The 26,472-nt window shown below is 39.0% G+C and overlaps 1 protein-coding gene across 1 annotated transcript in view; it reads left to right on the top strand.

Moving 5' to 3' along the window:
- The window catches only part of LOC131929518 (NAD kinase-like), a gene marked incomplete at its 3' end in the record, with an annotated part of 30,227 nt that extends 4,185 nt beyond the window's left edge, over positions 1–26,042 (top strand). The window contains 9 exon segments of the mRNA XM_059285764.1: positions 21,226–21,355; positions 21,770–21,878; positions 22,340–22,422; positions 23,087–23,192; positions 23,526–23,647; positions 25,334–25,433; positions 25,881–25,924; positions 25,926–25,973; positions 25,975–26,042. Coding sequence (XP_059141747.1) covers positions 21,226–21,355; positions 21,770–21,878; positions 22,340–22,422; positions 23,087–23,192; positions 23,526–23,647; positions 25,334–25,433; positions 25,881–25,924; positions 25,926–25,973; positions 25,975–26,042 — 810 coding nt within the window.
- Between the last annotated feature and the right edge of the window lie 430 nt (positions 26,043–26,472).

Genomic DNA, 26,472 nt, shown 5'->3' with positions numbered 1-26,472 from the left:
TCCTCTCCCCTGAACAACTGTCATCAATAAATACCCCACACCCCCTCTCCTCCCGTAGAGATCGATAATCTGTAGGTCTAGTTGTGTTGATCCAAGCCTTCACCGATGTATGATGGGAACCATTGCACAATATGAGCAGATGGTGCTGCGACAAATGGTTGTTGCATTAGACAGCCGAAGGTGTTGGGTATTACTGTCGTAGCTGTTGGGTATTACTGTCGTAGCTGTTGGGTATTACCGTCGTAATTCCCGTCGTAGCTGTTGGGCATTCCTGTTGTAGGTGACTCGAGCCATTAGATGTTATACCAACTTACAAGGGAGGGGGGGGGGATTTGTTGGTGGAGAGGGGTCTCTGTGTGAGTACCACGTGATGTTTTCACTATTTCAATCACCACCTGGGGGGGGGGGCAGAGCCACGGATACGAGTGTTTCCTATAACGTGATGACTGTTGTTTCATTAGAGTTTCATAGTGTGGGTGGTCCCGGCTTTGAGGCCAGTCCCGTGGTCATAACGGGTGTCTGGCTTTGTCTGAAAACACTTGAATGTTCCTGGTAAAATCTAGTCACCATCACAACACCACAACACCTACACCCTCGTAACACCAGTACACCTACACCATTTAATTACCTCACAACACCACAACACCTACACCCTCGTAACACCACAACACCTACACCCTTTAATTACCTCACAACACAACACCAAAACACCTACACCCTCGTTACACCACAACACCTAGACCCTCGAAACACTACTACACCTACACCCCTTAACAACCTCACACCACTCCGCAACGCCCTCATAACACCACTACATCTACACGCCACAACAACCGTTGTGAAAATAATAGGGAAAAAAATCCAATACAATTTTATAGCCACAGGTGCAAAAATATGTTTACATCTAAATGCCCAATACCTGTCAACAATCCGACCCGGATTTCTTGCGCTCCATTTCCTGCTTTGTATCCGGATAGTCAGGACACACGGGCCGTTATTGTGTCGTGACATGGGACCAGCTATCGTGCGATTTGGTTTATTGATAGGTGGGGTAGGCACGCAGGCCTGAGTTGTTTTTAATCACTTATTGACAGATCCTGGAGAAAGTACGCTGGGCTCGGCAATGATTTGTTGGTTAGATCTGCTGTAGTGTAGGTAACCCCTACTGTTGCTGTTCCGGGTGTAGACTCGTTCATTAGTTATTTGTAAAGTGTAGAGCTAATTATGTCAGTCTAGCTCCTAGTTCCATTCATTAGTTATTATTAGGCACCAAAACACATGCGAGAAGTGTAGACCTAACTAAGGCCGTGTACTTGTAAGTTTCATTCATAGTTTATTGGACGGCATTAAACATATGATTCGTATTGAGAAAGAGTCCAACAAATCTCCCCCCCCCCTAAACCTGTTAGTCAGGTGTAGCCCAGAAAATGCACTTAAATGTTTATACAGTTGCTTTGTAAACAAATATGACCTGGTTGTCCTACCCGTTTTTTTTTACTTCTTTATTAAACCGATTTTTCCAAACTAATACTCTATCGTATATTATTTTCCATAATCGATTCAAAGATTTTTTTGCACTTTTTGGTTTGTTGGTATACATCTTCCATTTGTTGATCCACATCTTCCATTTGTTGATCCACATCTACCATTTGTTGATCCACATCTACCATTTGTTGATCCACATCTTCCATTTGTTGATCCACATCTTCCATTTGTTGATGTACATATTCCGCTTAATTAACCTACATAATTTCAGGTTAACTAGAGCGTGCATATTTCGAGGTTATTGAAAAGGATACCAAAGTGTTTTCGATAAAAAAAATATTTTGCACGGGTTATATGTCAATACACACTGGGTGCATAGTTGGAATGTTTGCATACAGTTGGATGGTGGATGGAGCGAGGTGTCAAGGGTTTGTACCGTCTTGACAGAAAGGACAAGTGCATTGAGTTCAATATGTACAAAAAGGTGTTTGCTAAAACACCTTTTGTTGGAAGACGCCATGGAAGATGTTTTGGTAGAACACACTAGTTGAACATGATTATTTTACGAGATAACTAGAGTTACCATCATGCTAATGTTCCACCTAGATTTTCTAGATCTATATCCCTTCAAATAAAAGATGAAATGTTTTTTTTAAAAATCCACAAACTATTTATTGCCATTGAAGTATAACATTTGAAATCATAAGCTGAAATCTCCTATAATCTTTCCAACTAAGTCTTTTGTGTGAGGGGTGATATTGTGGGGGTAAAAAAAATAATTAAACCTTTTAATTATATTTTTTCGGTAATTGAACCGAAGAAAGTCAGTTTCAACGTCTTCCTGACACCTCACACCCACAAGGCTGGTATGTGTTGTAGCAGGTATTTTGTTGTTTAATTCAACAAGTGGACGTCCACGTGGACAGGAACCCCCCACCCCTCTCCAGTCCGGACACCCCCCATCCCCAGTGGCGTAGCCAGAATCGTCTCAAGGGGGGAGGGGGAGGTTCCAATTTTTACCCGGGGACAAACTTTCGATTTGCACCCCCCCCCCCCCCCCTCAGACTTTTGATTTGCACCACACCCCTCAAACTTTCGATTTGCACCCCCTCATACTTTATATATATACCAAGGGGTCTATGGAGGGGGTTATGACCCCCCTACCCCCCCTGCCTACGCCACTGCCCCCCCCCCCCCCCAGTAGACCTCATGAGTGTGTGACCTATAACTAGTCGCCTTTGCACCACCCATATCCCAATGTCAGCATGTTTTTTTCCCTCCGTTAGAAATCGTGATGTCATAAAAAGGCAATACTCCTGTCATCAAATACAAAATACTTTGTCTCAATCCATTTTTCGATCACATGACCCACAGACGATCACATGACCTGCAGACAAACACATGATCACGTGACCGCCAGCCTTTAGCCTAAGGACAAAAGAGAAAATAATCCAATCATAACTCAGCGTCACAAACCATCAGGCGCCGAAGCCTCGTTCTGACAAATGGTCCGTTACGTAATGTTTTTTTTTAATGAGCGTACATCTGTCTTTATTAGTTAATTTATGATCGGGACGATCTGAGAGATGGTGATGATTGCTGCGTCTCACAGCTACACATGCATACATGATGTGATTAACGTCATTGATGACACGGGATAGGTGTTGTGCTCAGGATGTGACCTGATTGGTTGGCGGGGTTTTAAAATTGGTGAATGTCATTCAAGTTGTGTTGATGGGTGTGTGGGAGTTGATTCGTTATCGGTTGTGTTCAGGATTTGGGTTGATTTTGTTGATGGGACTAATCGAAGTTGTGTGTGTGTGTGGGGGGGGGGGGGGGGGGGGGGAGGGGGGGTATTCGTGATCGGTTGTGGTTAGGATTTGGGTTAATTTTGTTGATGGAACTAATCAAAGTTTTGTTGATTGGGTGTGTGTGTGGGGGGGGGGGGGGGAATTCGTGATCGGTTGTGGTTAGGATTTGGGTTGATTTTGTTGATGGAAATAATCAAAGTTTTGTTGATGGACGTGTATTGGTGATCTGTGATGATTACGATTTTGGTATATTTGTGGATGAGCATTGTGAGATGCCAGTACCTAGGAAGATGGTGGTCGGGGTGGGGTGGGGTGGAGTGGGGCTAAACATTGACACACTGCTAATAAATTATGTGAAAGAGTTTAACATTTGGTTCCATGTTGTTGAGAGATGTGACTCAGATTAAAAAAAACCAGTTATATTTAGAAATCTGCGTGCCTCAGGTGGTGGAACCACATAGGGAGATAATCCTCAACAGGGTTTTATCTTGGTGGGGGGGGGGGGGGTTGAATGTAAAAACAAAAACATTTTAAACCTGTAGACTGGGGGTGGGGGTGAGGAGAAAGTCTCCTATAGCTTTGACCAAAATATAATTGTATGAATATGTCTTGTAACTTTAAAATCAAAACACGAAGTATGACTTAACAGATACGGTTAATGTGGAGATCCGCCTCGGTAGTTATTTAATCAAATCAGGTACTGACGATGGTCAAAATTTGCCTGCTGACCAGTGGGCATTTCTATTTGGACCATTGGGCATTTTTATTAAGACTTGCTTATTTTTTATATTTTTTTTCGGATAAATTACAACTTGCACGAATCGCCAATCCATTTATTTGTTTCATTAATATAGTTTTAATTATTCATTTTGATAGGATCACAAAAGGTCACTTTGCCACATATGTGTTGATGATTTAAAAAAAAAATTTCTTATTTAAAACAAAAACATTTTGATAAAAGCGATAAGCGCAAACCATGTACAACAAAGTTGAATATTTAAATTTTCGCCTTTAAACGTAGACATTGTATGCAGTTCACAATGCAAATCAACGAAAGCAACACAACCCCTATTCACTTATGTCCCTTGTGGGTCTAGCTCGTCAAACAGAAGCAATAAATGCCCGTCATATTTGTGGTCATGTGACTATTTATTATGCTAATTTATTCATGACTGGCGCAGATGCTGCATAGATTTTTGTTTTTTCCATATATTAATTAAACGTAAGGAGAATCAAATATAAAAATCCTCATGTGCTATTTATATCGCGTAGTCTGGACCACGTGATACCGACTCCTTGACCTGCCGTTGTGTTGAGTGGAAGAGCTTATCTCCCCTTGACTCTTAGAGATAAGATAAGCCTGTCTAGTGGTTCATTGTTGTAAAAAATACTATCTAGCTTCATATTCTCATTCTAAACTATTCAATGTCTTTTCAAAAGTCAAATATTTGTGTGAACATGTTCTAAAAAATATAGAAAAGCTTGCCGCCACCATTAATGTTTGTAAGCATTAAAAAAAAGTTTAAGGTAGAAATTATTTAAAAACAAGATATTTGATAAAAGTAAGGGGGGGGGGGGGGCGGCGGACACTGTTAAAACATATTTTCTAAAATAATTCTATTTCGTTCTGGGGGAGATGCCTGAAATAAACTCTGTGTGTGTGTATGTGTGTATGTGTGTGTTTCACTAAGGGCACATTACATGTGTTGTTGCTGATAGGTGACTTAAATTAAGCTAAAGGTTGAGTCTAGCCGAGCGCCTGTTAGCAAGACTTGCCTACTTCTGTAAGAATGTGGGACGGCCCTTTGAAAGAAAGTCACTTGCCTACAATAGTGAGACTGCGGTCCTTTGATAGACACATCGGGTCATGTGACACAGGCATTCCTCTATAAATAGACTCCTTACATAACTAGACAAATGTTCACGCGACCTGACGTCGGCTAGCCTTCACCTGACGTCTTATATAACCAGCCCACGATTTGCTCGGTTAGGTCTCGGGAAACAGATCTTGTTTGTTGAACTAAAAGGACATTTGAGTTATGGTTCCTTCTGTATGATTTGGGGTGCCACACTGAATGTTGAGGTGAAATGTGGAGGCAACTTTAAAATAAAACTAGAGATACTTATCTCCCACTATTTCAAGTACAACGTTTTTAAAGTGTCACGTTGAAAAAAAAAAACGGCACAAAAATCCGTTAATTTAACCACAAATATCTGCTTAATTGAATTTTAAGATAATGGTTAAGTGCGTTATTATCGTATCAGGCACACCCTACTCGAATAACTGGTTGCTCAGAACGGTCAAATACCCTCTAGCTAGTGTTACGATTGAGGTTTGAGGTGTTATTGTCAGCGATACTTGCTATTAAACCGTGTGTGCTAATTGACAAGCACCGCATCCCGTTGGTTTGTCTGTTAGTTTTTATGTAATGTGTTTAATCTAACGCTATAAAAAGATGTGGTGGTACGGCTAATCCTCTAAGTAAATCCCTCTTAAGCTTTCCGTTTTGGATGTTTCTCTTAACTTGGGGTTGTTTCTATGATGTATCAAGCATAGCCATCTCGTGGTACGGTTAAGGGGTCGTCTATAAATGAGGTCGGGTCGCACTCGTATGGTGGAGGTGGGTCCGTAATTTTGTGATGTGTAATGACGGGGATGTCTGGCTTTTTGTGACAATGTGTGACGAGAGGTAAAATTATTTACGGATGACCCTTAATCTAGCAAGTACACACACCCCCCCCCCCCCTGTAGCGCACCACACCAACTGGTGAGCTGGGTTAGTTTACCACCTACATCCGTCTTCTGCGAAACAAAACTGCGAGGAACATTTACAACTATAAATACTAGCCGGTATTTCTGTCACCCTAGTCGTTGGGATACGTGATATCCTAACTAGGATATATGTCTGATATCCTCTTACCGGCTTCTGTATTTATACGCTTGAACCGGTCCTTGGGTTGACCGGAAGTCCTATCTGGTCAGATGTAAGCAGACGGTGAGTGGCTATTTAAAGCAATGCAACACTAGACCAGTGGCTATTTAAAGCTATGCAACACTAGACCAGTGGCTATTGAAAGCAGCGAGACTCTAGATCAGTGGCCATTAAAAGCAGTGAAACTATAGATCAAATGCCACAGGTGAGTGTGTCTCATGTGTGTTGCTAATTCTTGTTGTATCGAAACACACTGGCGGCCATATTGTGGTACAGGCGGGTACTGTCGTGTATAATCTCGTCACTGCTCTAAACACTGGGACGGATATTTTAGCCGTTTGTTTTGTCGTTAAGGGGTGTTACATAACCGGTGGGTATTGGTGTGCTGGGATTATACTTCGTGGATAAAAAGTAGAAAGTCGAGACTGTTGTTATGGGATTGGGGTTAGTTAGTTTTTTGTTTGTTAACAGCATTTCCTATTTAACTTTAAAAAAACCACTGTATTTTGTGCAAGTATTTAGCCTTTAATTTTTAAAAAATTTAAAGACTTTTTTTTCACTTAACGAGCCTGTAGTGAAACTGGTCACTCCAATGGTTTTAATTTAAATAATTATTTGACTCGACATTTAACCATGCGTAAATAACATTGACACCACGCAGAGATCCTGTTAGTACTAAAGGCCCTGTAAACACTATATCACAGATGTTGACCTCAGAAAACCTACTCAATGGAAACCTACAAACACCCACATATTTTTTGTTACAATTAGGGCAATAATTAATTAGCATCGAGGATCATCTTGTCACAGGTGAGTTTTTGTAATGGATCCCCCCCCCCCCCCCCCCCCCCCCCGTCAGACCACTCTACAGCGCCTCATCAGCTGGTGTTACAGACAGATCACTCGTTAATAAAATACGTCATTGAATTATCTTTTTCCCCCCATATTAGCGGGGTTTGGGTTACAGTTGAAACATTCCAACTTTTAAAGGACAGATGTTTTAGACATTGTGGCGTCGTTTGAAAAACGTCCTGTTCAATAGAGTTCAACTGTTACTTTTAAAACGATCTGTTAGATGAAGTTTATCTTTTACTTTGATCTGTTAGATGAAGTTTATCTTTTACGTTGAAACCAAATTTGATAATTTGTTTCGTATACGACCAGCTGTTCATTTTCTTCTATGGCACAAAGTGCTATTCCTAGTACATATACATTGCGTTGTTTATTTAATAAAGTTCAATAACCTTTGGCCTACCATTGAGTGACGGGTGCTGGAAGCTTGGTCTGTGTAGTTGACCATCCATCCTTCACCCTCCATCAGATTATCTTGAAACATTGGTAGAATTTATGTCATACGAGTCAGCTGGTGCAGTGGTTAGCACACTCAGCTTGTGCCTGGCCGTTTTTTTTACACCCGTCTGATCGAAGTATCGATTTTTCTCACTAATCAATGGCACCACTGTCTCGAATCATCACACCTTTAACGTTTCTGCTATTGAACTTTTTTCCTTGACGGTGCGGAAATAATTAGAAATAATGTAGTTGGGATACTGGATATAGCTGAGCCCTGAGATTTAGCGGTTGGTGACCCCCAAACAGCAGTAAACCTTGACCTTTAATTAAGAAAACGTTGACCCCTGACCTTGGGTTTAAAATTTTAAGCATACTATATTTTATTTATGTGCATATTTTGTAAGTTTCTAATCTACTTATATTTTTCTTGAGACCCTAGCCCCCCCTCCCCCCCCCCCCCCCCCCCTTCCCCCACTCCCAAGGACTACCTGTGACTGGCGCCTGTGACTGACTGTAGATTTCCACCTGTCCCGACAGATAGTGTCCAGTGAATCTGATTAGACCTGACCAAAACTTTCCGTCCCGTACAGTTCGCCAACACCTAGCCTGTTCTTTATCTGGTGACGCTCGGCACAACTCGGCACAACTCGAGCGCTCCTCCGTTTATTATTGGCAACAGCTCTCGTGGCGGTGCAGGATTTAACAGTGTCACGTGACCCAATGCAATCGATAATCTTGTATGTACACACGGGTCTCGGGTACACATGACGGTGCAGAATGTAATGACTTCGTGATGCAACCAGTTAAATTTATACACAACTGACATTCTCCTGACCTATTGGGGTACGTGGATTATATTTTGATTTATTTCGTCAATTTTCCGGGTTTTTTTTTTTCGTGTTTGAAAATGTGCGCGCATGGTCGTACGACCAGCAGACATCATGCCACACACGCGTCATAGTCGATAACGTATGCTAGCAAGGGGAGAGAATGGTGGGGCATTAGTAATTTTTTTTTTTTAACATCAGACGATAGCATTAGCGAGGCTTAATTGGGGTCATAGCACTGAATGAATGTATGAACACGTGAACACGGTATTTCGTTATATGTGGATATAATTATAATCAGAGCTATTTTTTCTTACGATTTAAAAAATATTGATGTTAGTAGAATAAACAAAAAAGGGCGGCTACCCATGAATTTGTCAGAGTGGCCCCGCCCATTTGATCTTTCTTTGAGTGCAGTAATTTAACCTAGAGGTCTAGACTTGAGTGTGTAAATTCTGCGGTTATGTAATGGATGTGTTGTAATTCCCGTGTGGCAGTGTGTAACCTGTTCCATCTCTCATTGCCCGTGTTTAATTTAAACCTCTCGCGTCTTGAATGCCTGATGCGGTAAGGAATTAAATATGTAAACCGGTTTTTTTTATACGGTTCGGAATTTCCCGATGAGGAGCTAGGTTTAGAAACGGCTGGAGCGTGAAGTATAGTGGGCCTGTTTGAGTGTTGTGGTTCGTGGGATTTGTTTCTCTACGTCCAGATCGCGGAGTGGATTAGTGCTGTGTGGATCAATGTTTGTAGTTTGGAAATATTTAAAGCGAGATATATGCTGGTACTTGTCGATAGTGTTGTGGTGAGTTTGAATTATTGATCTCTGCATGTAGATGTTGCGCTGGGGAGGGTAGGGGATATGCTAATTTCTGGGATAGAGTCATTTGTTGTATAGGAATTGTGCTTGCGTTGGCTAGGTTAGTCTTAGTTAAAATAAAACATTGTGACTAGTATTGTTTAATAAAGAGATAGTGATAATTTTTGGCTAGACTAGTCTTTTTGTTTTGAAGCTATGACTAGTCTCGATATAGATCTATAGATTTGTGATCATGGGTGGCTAGACCAGTCTGTTTTGAGGCTATGTCTAGCTTTGCTATGTAGCCTTTTTGTTTTGAGGCTATGACTAGCCTCGATATATAGATATTGTGATAATTTATGGCTAGACTAATTTGTTTGTTTAATGATTATACTATACTATTGTATAGAAAGACAAGTCTTTGTTATGCTGTTGTATGTCTAGTCTTTTTATAAAGGGTGTGTGTGTAAGCTCGTCTAGTTCAATAGGAATTGTGTTTTTGTATGATCAGTGTTGTAATACAAAACTTGTACTGTTGTGCTATTGTTTGTCTAGTCTAGTCGTGTTATATAGACATTGTATTGTCATTGTGTTGTTGTAGGTTTAGTCTAGTCTAGTTATATTTACATTGTGTTGTTGTAGATAGAACCGTGTTGTTTTAAGGCAACTGGTAAGTGATTTTGAGAGGTTACAAATGATATCATCATGATTGTTTTCTACAATTTTTTAATAGATTTGTCGCCGTACAACAAGTATAGATAGAACTTTAAAAACCTGTGATTGATATGTTCTATATTTGGACACCTGTGACTCACATAAAACACCTGGATTAACCAGCCGCAGATTAGCTGAGACATACGTTGTTATGTTGTATGCTATTGTGTGTTGCTGTGGACATGAGTTTAATACCGTCTCACACAGCTAGGAGGCCATTTGGAGCCAAGTGCCGGTGCTGTCCTTAGACATGCAGGCGTCTTGTGTCCTGACCGTGCCTTATATGGGTAGCATGGCCTCACATTACGCCTACCCAGGCTCCAGTAAGACTTTGGTGGACAGCTGTGGGGCGGCGGATGGCCGCGACCCCCGGGGTGACGTCTTCCTGGCCAGCCGGTGTCTGTGTGTCCGAGTCGGTGACGTCATACAGTGCATCTGTAGCTGCAGCAAGCCCGCGGGGCTGGGACCGGATGCGGGTGATGCGGCGAGGCGTGTCGGAGCTGGGGCGTCGCCGTGCGGTGTCGCCCCACCTAGCTCACCTGCCTGCAAGACGGAGTACCTGGCCGAGTCGCTGGACGCTTTACCCCGCTCTGGAACCTCCTGTAGCGGGGGTTTGAACCACAGCCCAGTGGCACTCTATGCAGACATGTCATCCCCGCCTTCCGCGCAGCGCTTTCAGAACTTGGTGTACGCGCCCGGCTCCATTGGAAGTAACAAAGCTGCTAGTTCCAGACTTGCTAGTTCTAGAGCATCTAACTCTAGAATTGCCACCCCCAGACCTGATCGTCTCCACCCCCTGACCGTACAGCAGGCACACGCTAGAACTGTTCCAGAACCCACAGCCATGGCAGCAAGTCTAAAGACTCCGCTGTCGTCATCTCGCCTACACTCCAGAAAGTTGTCTGCCATACGCAAGCGGGACCATATGAAATCTGTTGCGGGTTTGAAACCAACGTCCTACCTTCGGTCTAGGAACTATATATCAAACAGTGCCAAGTCAGCCCGCTGTGACGTGGTTGGTGCCACCGTTCACCAGACAGCAACCACAAAAAGCGAATCTCCGGATTTTCTGTCTCAGTCTTTGCCTGGCTCTAATTCTGTTGCCAGGGTTTCAGACGTTTCGGGATTATCTGCACCGGTGGAGTCCGCAGAATCAAAGACAGTTTCGACAAGGAGAAGTGGATTACGTCATTTTAAACCAGACTTGTCCACCCCAGTGTCCGGTACCGTGGAGGCCATTGTCTCGGACATTGAGCTGGACGGTGGGGACGATACCGAGAGTGTTCAAAGGAGCAAGAGGATGAGGAAGAAGAATCGATTCCACTCTGAGAGCGATACCGATTTCTTTGGCCGGGCATACGTTTGTAGGAATATGTAAGTACTAGCTCCAACATTTTACGTTTGTACGGATATATGTAAGTACTAGCTCCAGCATTTTATGTTTGTAGGAATATGTAAGTACTAGCTCCAACATTTTACGTTTGTAGGAATATGTGAGTACTAGCTCCAACATTTTACGTTTGTAGGAATATGTAAGTACTAGCTCCAACATTTTATATGTGTAGGAATATGTGAGTACTAGCGCCAACATTTTACATTTGTAGGAATATGTAAGTACTAGCTCCAACATTTTACATTTGTAGGAATATGTAAGTACTAGCGCCAACATTTTACATTTGTAGGAATATGTAAGTACTAGCTCCAACATTTTACGTTTGTATGGATATATGTAAGTACTAGCTCCAACATTTTATATGTGTAGGAATATGTGAGTACTAGCTCCAACATTTTACGTTTGTAGGAATATGTAAGTACTAGCTCCAACATTTTACGTTTGTAGGAATATGTAAGTACTAGCTCCAACATTTTATATGTGTAGGAATATGTGAGTACTAGCGCCAACATTTTACATTTGTAGGAATATGTAAGTACTAGCTCCAACATTTTACATTTGTAGGAATATGTAAGTACTAGCGCCAACATTTTACATTTGTAGGAATATGTAAGTACTAGCTCCAACATTTTATATGTGTAGGAATATGTGAGTACTAGCTCCAACATTTTACGTTTGTATGGATATATGTAAGTACTAGCTCCAACATTTTATATGTGTAGGAATATGTGAGTACTAGCTCCAACATTTTACGTTTGTAGGAATATGTAAGTACTAGCTCCAACATTTTATATGTGTAGGAATATGTGAGTACTAGCTCCAACATTTTACGTGTGTAGGAATATGCAAGTACTAGCTCCAACATTTTACGTTTGTAGGAGTATGTAAGTACTAGCTCCAACATTTTACGTTTGTAGGAATATGTAAGTACTAGCTCCAACATTTTACGTTTGTAGGAATATGTAAGTACTAGCTCCGACATTTTACGTTTCTATGGACCTATGTACATGGTGAAAGTTTATTCTAAAATGTCCATACTGTATCTGAAGTCTCTGTGCCCCATATTGTGCCATCTAGTTTTAGCTGGGACAGACACAGCGACAACCCTTACACCAGCTTTTCGCACATTTACTCTTTCTATCTTACATTCTAAAATATGTTCGGAGTAAGCAAAATTTTAAGAATAATAACCAGGTCAGAAAAAATAAGTTTTTATGGTCTATTAAAATTTGACATTACATTCTAACGTTTTTAAAATAAGCCCTACATATTTGAGTATTAGTTGTGTGCGCCATTTGCTTTTATTTATGGGCATTTTTTTCTATACGTTTGACGTGAGCGATGTCGTTTAGGGTAAAACAATGCTGAACAGATCTATATATAGCAATCGTCTGCTTGTTATCAAACACAACACAGCATTGTCTTGGCTTCTTGTCCCACCCCGTCAATCGTGCCATCTCCTGCAGAAATACCAGGCGAGGGAATTTATATACAAAAAAAGTTTCTTCTTTTCTTTACCATTTCTGTTCGGCGTCTCTGCCTTATTCACGCCCGCTGAAGTCCTTCTAGCCAAGTTAAGATGGACGTTATTTCTATACGTTTTTAAACGTTTTTTAAGCTCTCAAGGCTTTTAGCTCCTAGCCTTCACAATTCTAGAGAGTAGTTTAGTCCCTTTATATAACGTACCTATCTTGTAGTCTTGTATGGGTTTTATCTTAGGAAATCGATGTGGAATAGGGTGTACGTTGAGTGGAGGGGGAGGGGTTAACGTTTTTTACGTAATAGTTAAGAAATCGAATTTTTTTTTACCTGTTCAACTGGGATAATTAAACGCTTTATGTACAGTGCAAATACATCATAACAAGTCAATTGTCAAACTAAAGTACGACAGTTTTAATGCTTTAAAATGGGGGTGGGTGATTAAAATAAAATACAAATTAAAGTCTATTTTTAGTTTCCATCGGTTGAAAGCCTCACACCTCACGAGCAGTTCATGCCAAATTTTTGAAGGCCCTGGGCAATTTATTGGCTGGGGCCTGCACTGTAGCTTAAAGTGTCATTAACTGAGTTTCTTCTGCTGTCTCTTCATTATGTTAATGTCCCGGGGTTAATGGACCATTGTGGTACTATCCAAACGATTCTTTTATTCATGAAACGATACTTTATCCATTTAGACGATTATACGTATTCGTTTTGACGCTGGTATGAATTAACGTTGACGATACTGCTTATTCGAGTAACCAATAGTGTGTATTCGAGTTGCTAATACTGTGTATTCGAGTTGACAATATTATGCATTCGTATTGACGATACTTTGTATTCTTGCTAACGATACTATGTATTCGCGTTGACGTTACTGTGTATTCGCGTTGAGGATACTGCGTATAACTAGTAATCGCGTTGACGATACTGTGCATTTGTGTTGACGATACTATGTATTCGCGTTGACGATACTTTTGACGATTCTGTGTATTAGGGTTGATGATACTGCGTATTCGTGTTTACGATTCTGTACTATGTGGGACGATATTCGATATTCGCCAACGCACATGATCCTTGTGAATGTGGGCTCACAGTAAGTACATTCCACTAATTATACTGTTGGTGGTATTTTAAATGCTGACATAGAATCACGAAGCAGACTCGTGTTATGTGGAACTGAACACTCTACACTTGCCACATCTGTTAGCATGATGTTGATATTTGGGTCTAATTTAGTTTTCACGTGGAACTGAATACTCTACATGTTTTAATACACACGATGACAGGGTTTTTAAAATTGTCGATACAGATATTTAAGGATAGGGGGAGTACATTACTCCTCCCCGTATGTTACCCCTTGCCTACCCTCCCCCCCCCTTTTATATTACTCTGCCCAAAAACTACAGTAGGGCTATTCCCCCTCCCCCCTCTCTCTCTCTCTCACACACACACACACACACACACACACACACACACACACACACACACACACACACACACACACACACACACACACACACACACACACACACACACACACACACACACACACACACACACACACACACACACACACACACACACACACACACACACACACACACACACACACACACACACACACACACACACACACACACACACACACACACACACACACACACACACACACACACACACACACACACACACACACACACACACACACACACACACACACACACACACACACACACACACACACACACACACACACACACACACACACACACACACACACACACACACACACACACACACACACACACACACACACACACACACACACACACACACACACACACACACACACACACACACACACACACACACACACACACACACACACACACACACACACACACACACACACACACACACACACACACACACACACACACACACACACACACACACACACACACACACACACACACACACACACACACACACACACACACACACACACACACACACACACACACACACACACACACACACACACACACACACACACACACACACACACACACACACACACACACACACACACACACACACACACACACACACACACACACACACACACACACACACACACACACACACACACACACACACACACACACACACACACACACACACACACACACACACACACACACACACACCTCAGTTGAGCCCTATACCTATTAGGGTTAAGGATACGGATAGAGTTAGTGTTGTGCTTAGGATTATTGATACGGTTAGGGGTATTGTTAGGATACGTTTGAATAGAGATATGGACAGGGGAAGGGGTAATTGACCGGGGGTGGGGGTATTGTCCTAGGTCTATTTTTTAAAGACATGTATACACAATAAGGAAGTATCTGTAGAAATGGCAAGTTTTTTTTCTGTAATGTGACTTGTCTCCTCTCCCACCCTTCACGTTTAAAGACCAACTTGTCCCCCCCCCCCCTCCTTCCCATAATATCAAAACTCTGAATGACACTCCATAGAAAATATTTCAAGTGCCACTCAAATCAAGATGGCGTTTGTTAAATCTGCCCATAGAACCGGAGCCCTGATCTATTCGGATCTCTGATCTGTACGGAAGTTTTAACACCAGTATCACGGTGATAGGTAAACTCACAAGGTACAAGTCACATTTTCCCCCACCGTGTATTTTGTCACTAAACGAGCTGACCAGAACTAATCTCTGTCAAAAGACCGCATGATGTGTGGTCACCAGCATGTGTGTAGCAACCAATTACCCAGCAGACCACTTGAAAACCTGGAACTGAAATGTGTTCACAAAATTTTCCAAAAAAACTTCAGTTCGACTGATGTTATTCACAGTAACCGGTTGTTTAAATTACGCTGTAGGTGGATGTAGTTTGAACAGTACAAAACCCACCTGGGTTTTTTTCGTTCACTTCCTGTTGCAGATAGTTACTAGTGTGGGTAAAATCGATCTTTTGTTGGACTTTCACACTCGATACTGTCTTCTTTACCTTCTTCAAACACCCAGCCACCCCTCTATCCAGCCACCCTCAGCACACCCCCATACTTAAAATACGTTGTCCATCATTAGAAGTAACCCCTTCACCTTAACACACAGTACCAGTTAATATATCTTGTCTCGTTTTTTTACTATGAATTTCCTTTAGGAGCATGGATATTATCGATGTTCTACAACACAAAATTGTTGTGTTGGGTTGTTAGAGCATTATAATCTCAGGTTAGCATTGGGGTCAGAAATTACGTTAGGGTTTGGGTTGGGGATTGGGTTAGCGTTAACCAGAGGCGTATCCAGGTTTTCGTTGTAGGGGGAGCGAAAAGATAAAAAAAGGCGCCTAATTTTTTACATGTTCTATATACGTGTATTTTATATATATATATATATATATATATATATATATATATATATATATATATATATATATATATATATATATATATATATATATATATATATATACATATAATTACTAGCTGTATGTCATTACTTCGCTATGATGTAAAATAAATTGAAAGTAGCACTCTGAAGAAATAAGAAAAAACACACAATGTAGGCCGACAAAATAAAAATTGTATCAATCTAAACAAAAAAAAATATACACACACTACAATCAAAAACAATGAACGAAACACGATCTGTTTTGTAATTCTTGTAAAAAAAATTCTTACATAATAATTCCTGGGAAATTATTTAAGATAAGTGAAATAGGGGAAATAATCACTCTCTTAATATAAATATGTATATATCTACACATTTAATTATAAATGTCAAAACAAATACATAATTACTTTAGAATATAATAAAATTGTTTAACACTATTCGTGTTTACAACATGTTTTTGTCTATAATCAGAATTTAATATATTGTCATCACAAATGCTTTAGTATTATAGCATAATGAAAGTTTTTAAAATCAGAGTTGATATAAAACCACGCTTTTCAGTATAATAGAAAAACATTCAGATTAATAGTCTTCATTTAACGAAATATCGTTCTTTTAGTTCAGATCATATATTTTAATTAACTATTGCTTCTTTGTGCTCTTAAAAGGTCATTTTTAACATAGTGATAGGTATGGGTTAGATTACTGTATTGATCACACACCTTTTTACTGGTAATTGCAAAAACAATATTCACAGAGTTTTACGTTTAAAAAGCTAATTTTCTGGCGGCATGGTACTTTGGTACATCATTACGCGTTTTTCTACATGTACTTAACAGCTCAGTTCGGGGTGGGTTGGGGGGGGGGGGGGGGGGTTCAACTTCATTTACCACTGTCCGGTCACTTTAGGTCAATTATCCAACCCAGTGTATACCTAGGTGTGACATTAATATATATAATTCTCTTCTTGGAGACGCTAGAAAACAAGCTGTAAGCGCGCTCCCTACCACCCCACCCCTACATGGTCTGGTGAGCTGTGGTTCACGCTAAATGTTTACAATCGTAGAGCCGGGTTTAGTGACGGCTATTAGGGGCAGATAATTTAGTTTGAAACTATTTTAAACTTAGGGGAGGTAACTAAGGGGAGGCTGCTTTCACGGGGGGGGGGGGGGTGTAGGTTAGGGGTTGGGGGAAAGGAGGGTGCGGGTAGTATTGTTCTTAACGACCTACTGATAGTGTTTTTAAAAAAATATTTTCAGTGGCAGCATTGGTACTGTCGAATTCACAAATTATGAATTACTGAAAAGTAGAAAATAAAACAACTAAATAGCGGCGTATGATATGCCGCGGGTCGGCTCGTACATATATATTCCACAAATATATATTCCACAAATACATATTACAGAAATAGATTTAAATAAGTAGCAATGGTATTATGACAATATTTGTTTTTACAGAAGGGTCGATGGAGGAGGGGGGTTGTAACTGTTTCATATAATTTGTAATCGTAATCACTATCGCCCAAACTGTAAGAATACTACTACTTCATCGTGATGACGTTGTTGGCCTTGTCAAAATGTCCCCACCACTACGCAGTTTGCTCATAAGTAAATTTAAATAGAGGTGCCACATCAGTTATATTTGTTTCTACATTGTAATCACACGATTCAAACTGTATATATTATTTGTTTCTACATTGTAATCACACGATTCAAACTGTATATATAAAGTAATTATATGTGAAGTTTTATGTATAACATTTTCTAATTCAATTATTCGTAAGCAAATACATTATACAGTTGCCTTAAACTTAACACCCCTCTTGCCAAGTGGTACTACCCGTAGAGGTTTTTTAAACATTGCAATGCATCGTAATGGTTATTTTTAGAATGGCAAACTGATGCAGCTGTTAATACGTGTTGTAAACGTAGACACTACTTTACTAGACTAGTACAATAATGCTTAAGTTAATTGCTGCATGAAAAGAAATCTTGTGATTTACATAGATGTGCCGACCAAAATATTTTTTAACAAATATCGTTGTTTAAAACTTTGAGTTTAAAAAGTTTCCAAAAAGGCGCCACTTTGCTGAAAATGGCCACAGGGGGAGCGGCCGCTGTTAACTACCAGGAATCCAACACTAACACATTTTTAAAGAAGATTTCATTATTCTGGCATTTTTGGACATTTCCGCTTTCTTTTTAGCGGCGCTGTAGAACAATTGCCTTGCCTTCTAAATAGACTAATGGATAGCAATAGCTAGAGGAAAGCCTATTAATGTAAATGACAGACCCTGACACCCCTCCTATCCAGGTGGAATCGTCTGTGAACATATCTGTACTGTGGCATATTCTAGCATATTTTGGCAAACATTACTCAACCATGTCCGGCGTCAACCTAATTGCTCAATTAAGCATAGAGTAGGCGTGCATTGAATGTGTTCAATTGGGCATGCATTTATAGTTTCTGTTGATCTGAGGTTAGGGGCATCTCTGCGTGGCCGCAGGTAGACCTGTGCTCTAGGGAGGGGCAGACATGGTTTAGATGTAATATTGGACAGTGTTGGTTAGATTGTACACAAACTTAAACACATTTAACACATTGTCGGAGATTGTGAACTTTAGACGGCCAAAATGTTGGTTCATATATGAATTCTGGACGGCCACGGCCACGATGTCCGTTGTGATGTAACGTTAGACAGTCAAAATGTAGGTGACAGTTACGACAAATGTAGAAGGTGACGGTGAACTTGGGATGGCCAAAATGTAGGTGACATAAACCCACATTTTGATGGCCTGATACAGTACGTTTGGAAGGCCAAGCCTAAACTTTGGACTAGATAATGATCAGCTCTTGTCAAATTGTGGAAAAAATTGTCGAGACGTTGATGGTTGAATGATCCACTGACGGATGCAATATTTCCTTTCCGCCACCGTCATGTGTTACAATGATCCACTGACGGATGCAATATTTCCTTTCCGCCACCGTCATGTGTTACATACATCACGCAGTAGTGTGTCTCTGTGTGTGCGTGTCCGTGTTTTTTTTGTTGTCTTTTTACGAGTAAAATTTCGTAAAGTTATGTACTGTTGGGGTAGACTCTAACCCTGTGTGGTGTTTAAGTGTGTGTGTGTGTGTTATGACTTTGTCTTTATAAAGTCACATTCTAAATGCCATACATTTGTATAAAATGTCTAACCTCCCTCCCTCCCCCGAATTGTAACCAGTACCATACACAGAACTACTATTGCCTTTATTAAACTATCGCGGTAGATTGATCAGGATAGTAAACCCGGCTTCCTCTTACATAACAGCACGCTGTGTCTCTTTAGAAGGTGTAGCTATTAATATACACGTCTGTGTAAGGTTATTTTACGCTCAAAAGTCGAGGGCTGATCATATCATTGTTCTGGTCGGACCTCATCCAACAAATTAGGTCAGAGCCGAGTTGTGGAATCCCGCACAGATGTGTTAATTAGGTTTAATTCAATCAATAACAGGTTGTTTACAATAAATAATTGGTGAGAAGTAAAAATGCTAGTTATTTTTTAAAACTTTTGACCTATTTATAAAAAAATTACATTTAATAATCTTGGGGCACGCCTAGAGCTTTTTGCATCTAGTTTTTCTATTTGAAATAACCCAGCTGTCTGTCTAGGATTGCTGCCGTTACTTATAATACTACCCCGCTTATACACATGGCGGCCAAACCCTCGTATTGAGAACCGCTCTGCTAAAACAATGACAAGGGACTAATTGATCACATGTGTGTGAAGTTAAATCTTGGGTCCCACAACCTGTGTATTGGGAACCGCTCTACTAAAACAATGAGACGAGGCTAATCGTTGACATCTGTTAACTCCTCTTATAAAACGTTTTCAAGACATCACTTCAGTAGCCACAGGCGAGGCTAGAAAATGTAACTTGGCTGATTCTATGACTCATAAAACTAACGAGATCTATGTACTTTAGGCCTGATAGCAGGATTAAAAAGAAATTTCTTTCTTTCACACAATGTGGGCACCTCTCTCAATACATTTTTTTTGGTTAAAGCCAACAATAAATGTCCAGTTCTAGGCTCATATTGATTAGGTCTGGGTCAAATTTGTATCCTCGGTTATTCACATAAACTGCGTCAGTTTTAAAAAAGTAAATATAGCAGATTAAAAGACATAAAATATGTAAGATATTATATATATTACATATATTATATATGTATTATATATAGATAATATGTAAGCGATCTCATTAGCAACCAAAGCGTTTATTAAAGAAAGCAAGTTTTATTTTACTATAAAATCAAATTATAATTTTACTGTCTCCTTTTTAAAACTTCGTTCTTAACAAAATTGACACCACGCCTGACTAAAACTATTTGCTTTAAAAACCCGATCAATAGCTCGCGATCTCTAAAAGACAGTCGTCTGCCACTTCTTAACGCCCATGGAAACCAGCCGTCCGTGACCAACAGTTCACCCTTTGTAAACAGATTCACCCAGTAATCGCTGAAGATTAATTCTGTTACCTTCCTTTTAGTTACTGCTTTTAATGAGCTATAATCTAATTAGTTTAATAATTAGGTATCCTTACAATGTTATAGAAGAGGAACATATATGGAAAGTTAGAACAAAACCACTGCATTAGAAGAGGGCTAAAATTGAATTTCGAAAAGAAAAAAAGCTAAAAAGACAAACACGTAGAAACTGTAAACTGAATAAAAGATTACAAAAGACGACTTACACGTAGACCCTATTGAACATTTCTTAGGAAGACAAAAAAAAGATTAATTAGAAGTGAAATAAAAACATTTTTTTTTTTTTACCACACAGTTTTCTGTTTAGATTTGTTTTTTATCTATACTTTGTGAATCCGTTTTTTTAAATACCTTAAATTCTACGATACAGTATTTATGTAAAGCTGCCCATATTCATCAAATTGTATGGACCAGGAGCTTGTGGTATTTAGACTATCATAAAAGAACGACAACAGCCCTTACAAGCATGGAAAAACATGAATTATTTCCCTTGGTTCGATTGATGAGTAATTTTTTTTTCTGTTTACCCCCAGAACTATTCCAGACCCAAGTAATCAGAAACTGTGTTGGACCAAGCCCCCACTGTCTGTGTTGATCATTCGCAAACATTTTGATGAGTCTGTGATGATACCCTTCAAACAGCTGGTCACATGGCTAGTCAAGGTACCCTGAGTCTTAGACATTGGGGGGGGGGGGGGGGGCTTTTTTGTGGGAATCATTTTTGTGGGTTGGGTTTATTAGTCAGTAGTTTTGTATTTAATTTCTTACAGTAAATAATGGTAGTATGATCTTAGGAGATTTATTATAAAAACTGATGTCAGCTAAATAATTTTTTTTCTCTTATTTGACATTCTTTGATTTAAGTGTTATATTATATTGATTTAAAATCACAATACACACAGAGTACTTTTTCAGCAAATAAAATCTTCATTTAACTGTGATTATTGTAAAGGTCTATTGTTCCATATTTAAATAAACATATTTTTTTGCTATTGTCTCCAGACAAAAAATGATTGTTGGTTGTTATTTTGGTCAAACACTTAAAAGGTTACAATAAATATACATTTTATTTTGCAGGAGAAGAACATGGTTGTATTTGTTGAACAGTCAGTTATGGAGGACAGTATATTAAAAGACCAGTATGACTTTCAGATACTCAGGGACAAACTAAACTTATTCAGGGAAAGTAAGTTTCAGATACCCATAGACAAACTAAACTTATTTAGGGAAAGTAAGTTTACTCAGGGACAAACTAAACTTATTCAGGGAAAGTAAGTTTCTGTCTTATGCCTTTCTGAATAGTTTATGTTTAATAACAGATGAATGTGTAAACTGGGTAGATGAAGGGGGGGGGGGCTGTAGTCTGGCAACTAAAGTTGGGGGACATTGTGGGCAAAGGAGGGGAGGAAGGGTAGATGAGGAAGGTTAAGATTGGGGGGAGGGTGCACTGTAGTGGGGGTACAATCACTAGTGAAATTTTTTTGGGGGGGGGACACTAGTAAAAGTGTATGTTTACTATATAAAATCATCTCGTTCGGGGGGGGGGGGGGGGCAGTAGACTTTTTTCGGGGAAGAAACTCTGGGTACAATGTATAGCTAAAACTGGTAAAATATTTTTTTAACTTCCCATCTGTTCTCCTGTTTCAGGTGATGATTTGACAGATAAAGTAGATTTCATTATATGTCTAGGAGGGGACGGAACTCTACTATATGTATCGTCATTATTTCAAGTGAGTTATTCCATCCAACAAAATTAAAAAAGGTGTTCACAAAGATATTTTATAAATATACAAAAAAAATATGTATGCATCACTGGAGGTAATGTTTGATGTAAACAAATTACAATATGTTCACAATGGAAACTGAAATATAATACAACACTTTTAACTTCAGGGTTGTCTAGATACAAAAACGTATCTAAAGACACCCTTTAACACTTGAAGAGTAGACTCTTCCAATGTTGATTTGAAGTGTTAAATTTTAAAAACATACATATGTAATTTAGCTGTAATAATTAGGGCGGCATGGCCTTAGACTGCTAAACTGAAAGTTTTGATGTCAAATCCAGTTTCATGGTAGTAGAATGTCCCTGAGTCCACTCAGCTCTGATGGGTATCCTAACTCATGTTATTGAAAGTAAAGGTGGCTGGGCATAGTTCTGACCACACTATCCCATTCATTTGCCAAGTTCATAGAAATACCGTCAGGCTCAAAAAATGAACTTCACATTTCTAACTGTAATAAAACATTTATGTGAGTTAACTGTCTTCAAACTTTGCCGCTGTGTTGTCGGATAGTATTTGATAAGTGGGGATTTTTTATATTTTAATTTAAGTCTTTAAAAGTTTCAATTTGTAAGTTTCCCACCTGAATAATGTCACTTTTTCTCCACAGGGCAGTGTACCCCCTGTGATGGCATTTAATATGGGTTCTCTTGGTTTCCTGACCCCCTTTCACTTCTCTGAGGATTTCAAGGGTGAAGTCTCCAGAGTTATGGAAGGCAAGTAGCCACCTGTTACAGAAGTACTAGTTGTTTTTTAAAGAATTAAAGTAGCAGTTTCCTTACAACTTAAAAATACCACTTACCTTACAGAATTAGCATATCAGTTTTGCAGAACTAGATTTTATTAAGTATATCTTGTTCAAGGAATTTAAATCAGATTGTTTAAAAAATCAATATCCTGCCGCAGTATCAAATTTGGAAAAAATCAATTAGTGTAATAGTGGATTTGATGGGAAAAAAACTCAAATTTTAAAATGTATTTTAAATACAAAACTATCTTCATTAGTATATTTGAATGAAATAACATAATTCCCACTGGCACTTTCACAGGTACGGCCTCTCTGCTGCTAAGATACCGTCTAAAGTGTGTGGTTGTCAGCCATGACACAGACCATATACCACATGTGAAAAACATAAACAAAGAAGATTCGTGGACCAAAACTCACAAACTAGTTAGTATATTTTTTTACTTGGGTTCTCTTTACTCATTGGTCAGTATCATAATATATGCTTGTTTTCCATTCATTATCCTTTTAACACAGGGATCCATAATACCGCGTTTACACTTACGACAATGTATACTATACATTTCTGGAACACAAAGCCCGCCAAAATAAAATTTGTCTTGAAACAATTTGTTCACAGAACATGTATACTTTAGCGTTCACACTAGAACATTGTTATAGAACATTTTATAAAACGATCATGACCTTTGACCCGGAGCGTCTGCTATATAGGCCCGGATAATTAAATAAAGAGAAATCAAAGTAAAAAAAAAAGATAGTGGGCACACAGTTGTTTTTTTTTTAAAGGAAAATGGTGTAGCCACTGTGCTTGCGATTCAACAATGAATTCTCTAAAAATTAGAGAACATGCAAGATTTTATAAATTTTATGCCAGCTACTGGAGCTAGACAGTTTTTATAAATATAATGCTGTGTATAATACCACGGGTCGTAGACATTACCCACCTGTTATTACCCCTCCCTCCCATCCCGCAGTACAATCACCCTTTTCCACCCCAACCCCATGGTAGCCATTTCCCCAGCTTCTTTAATTTCTAATCTATATCCTTCAGAAACAGCTTCCAATAAACAGGGCTAAATATTTGTTTGCTGAAAGTAAAGGTCCGATTTTCTCCGAAAACTTGCATCTGCCAAGTTCATAATAAACGTATCGTGATCGTGTTATCACTATACTGAGTCTATTATTAAGAATAAAAGTAGATGTAGTTTTTAGAGTAGGGCCTATGACATCCCCCCCACCCCAATTCGTTTCTTTATGTTAATTATGTCCCATTTTTAAACCTAAATAATTAGCATATGATTTTTTATCTGCCTGTTTTTATAGTAAGTTGATTATGTGTGATCCCACGAGCACATTCTGGTGGGCATAAAGATTTATTCATGTCAGACGGAAACTGAAAATATGTTGGTCAAGAAAAAAATTGGAGATAAATTTGGTTCAATTATATTTTTTAATTAATTAATATTTTCGTAATTAATACCTAAACTGGTTTTAAGGCAAAATTATAATGCCTTAGATATTATTTCATTAAAACGTGTTTGGAATTTAATTAAAGAAATAAAAAGAAATGATAAAAATGTAAATTTTAGCAGGGCCTAGAGAAATTATAAATTATGAAATCGTGTGTTCAAAAACTCAAAATCATTATAGAATCTATATTTAATTTTGCAATCAGCTGAGACCTATGATGCGCTTACTACTTTTGACGCATGCGCACTCATCTGAAAATTCAGAACATGTCCAATGTTTTCGCTCAGCGAGCGATGACAAAAACTTGACCCAGAACACAAAAAGGGGCTAGGTTTTGTGCCCTGCGACTCAGAAGATGTTCCATATACTCGTAACATGTTTAGTATACACTTTAGTAGGTCAAGTCTAGTAACATTGTCGTAAGTGTAAACGCGGTATAAGAATCACTACACACAGTATAGGATATTTATATTATTATCTTATATTCTTTTAGAACAGGGATCTTTTCTATAACTAAAAATTAATAATTCATATTGCAACAGAAGACAGCTTTTCTTTTAATAATTATATTGAGCATGTTTTGTATTCCAATGTATTAGTTCAATGTGGATACCATAGCTCCATCTGTGTTTTTTTTGCAAGGTCCTTAATGAAGTCGTCATTGACCGAGGCCCTTCATCTTATCTATGTAATCTAGAGCTTTATATTGAAGGCAAGAGGGTTACATCAGTACAAGGAGATGGTAAGATTATCTCAAGGACTTTCCTTAAACTCTGATCTTCTCTTTTCATGTGTATTATTCTTTTTGTTAAAAATTAATCCTTTTGTTGTAAATGCTTTTTAAAAGCGATTGTTATTATTATGTAAGATAGTTCTTTCGGCTCCTTTAAAATTGTTGCCATTTACACTTTCAATATTTAATGTATGTATAAACTTAACATCAAACTTAAAATAAATATAAAAATTGTATTTCAAGATATAGAATATATTGTATACATTTAACATCAAAATTTTAAACAAAATTTTAAAAATTGTATTCAAGTTTAAGTGGATTATCAACTAAGTAATAAATGAATAGCCACTATTTTCTTATAGTACTTCCAAAGAGCCACATGCATTACTGCTATATTTGACTGTAGAAAAATACTGAATGACTTGCCACTGATTGTCTGCGACTCTTTGATTCCAGGTCTGATCATCTCCACCCCCACCGGCAGCACAGCCTACGCAGTGGGCCGCTGGTGCATCCATGATCCACCCCAGTGTTCCCTGCATCATGCTGTACCCCCATCTGTCCACACTCCCTGTCCTTCAGAACCCATTGTTGTACCAGCAGGGGGTGGAGATTAAGGTACTCTACCTGTTGTCTTCAATTTATAATTTCATTATAGTTCTTAACCAAAAATATGTATCACTCCATCAATACAAAGTAAAATCAGTTTAATTCAGCTGTTTCAAAATTGGGAGGCACAGGCTAGTTTTAGGAGAGGTGCAGTAACTTATAATTCTATACACACCCCCAGCTATAAACATGTATTTTACTTCCTGATTGTAAAATTGTTGGAACACAAGTATTTAGCTCCTTAAATGTTTAGACCAATTAGGGTTATGGTTATTCTAATAACTATTAACATTTGGGTGAAAAAGTATATATTATATAATGATTATTAGATTATTAATGATGACGAGAAAAATGGCCCGTTGAGGAAGGATACACCGGGCGCTAGCTTGATAGTGCTGTCTCTTTTCTCTAAACTAAAACCAACCCACCCCCCCCCCAC

This window comes from Physella acuta, unplaced genomic scaffold, assembly GCF_028476545.2.
Source record: "Physella acuta isolate Inbredline_101_S28 unplaced genomic scaffold, ASM2847654v3 ptg001643l, whole genome shotgun sequence".
Classification (NCBI taxonomy): Eukaryota; Metazoa; Mollusca; class Gastropoda; family Physidae; genus Physella; species Physella acuta.
Note: the sequence above shows the minus strand (reverse complement) of the source record. Positions and strands in the feature narration are given on the sequence as shown.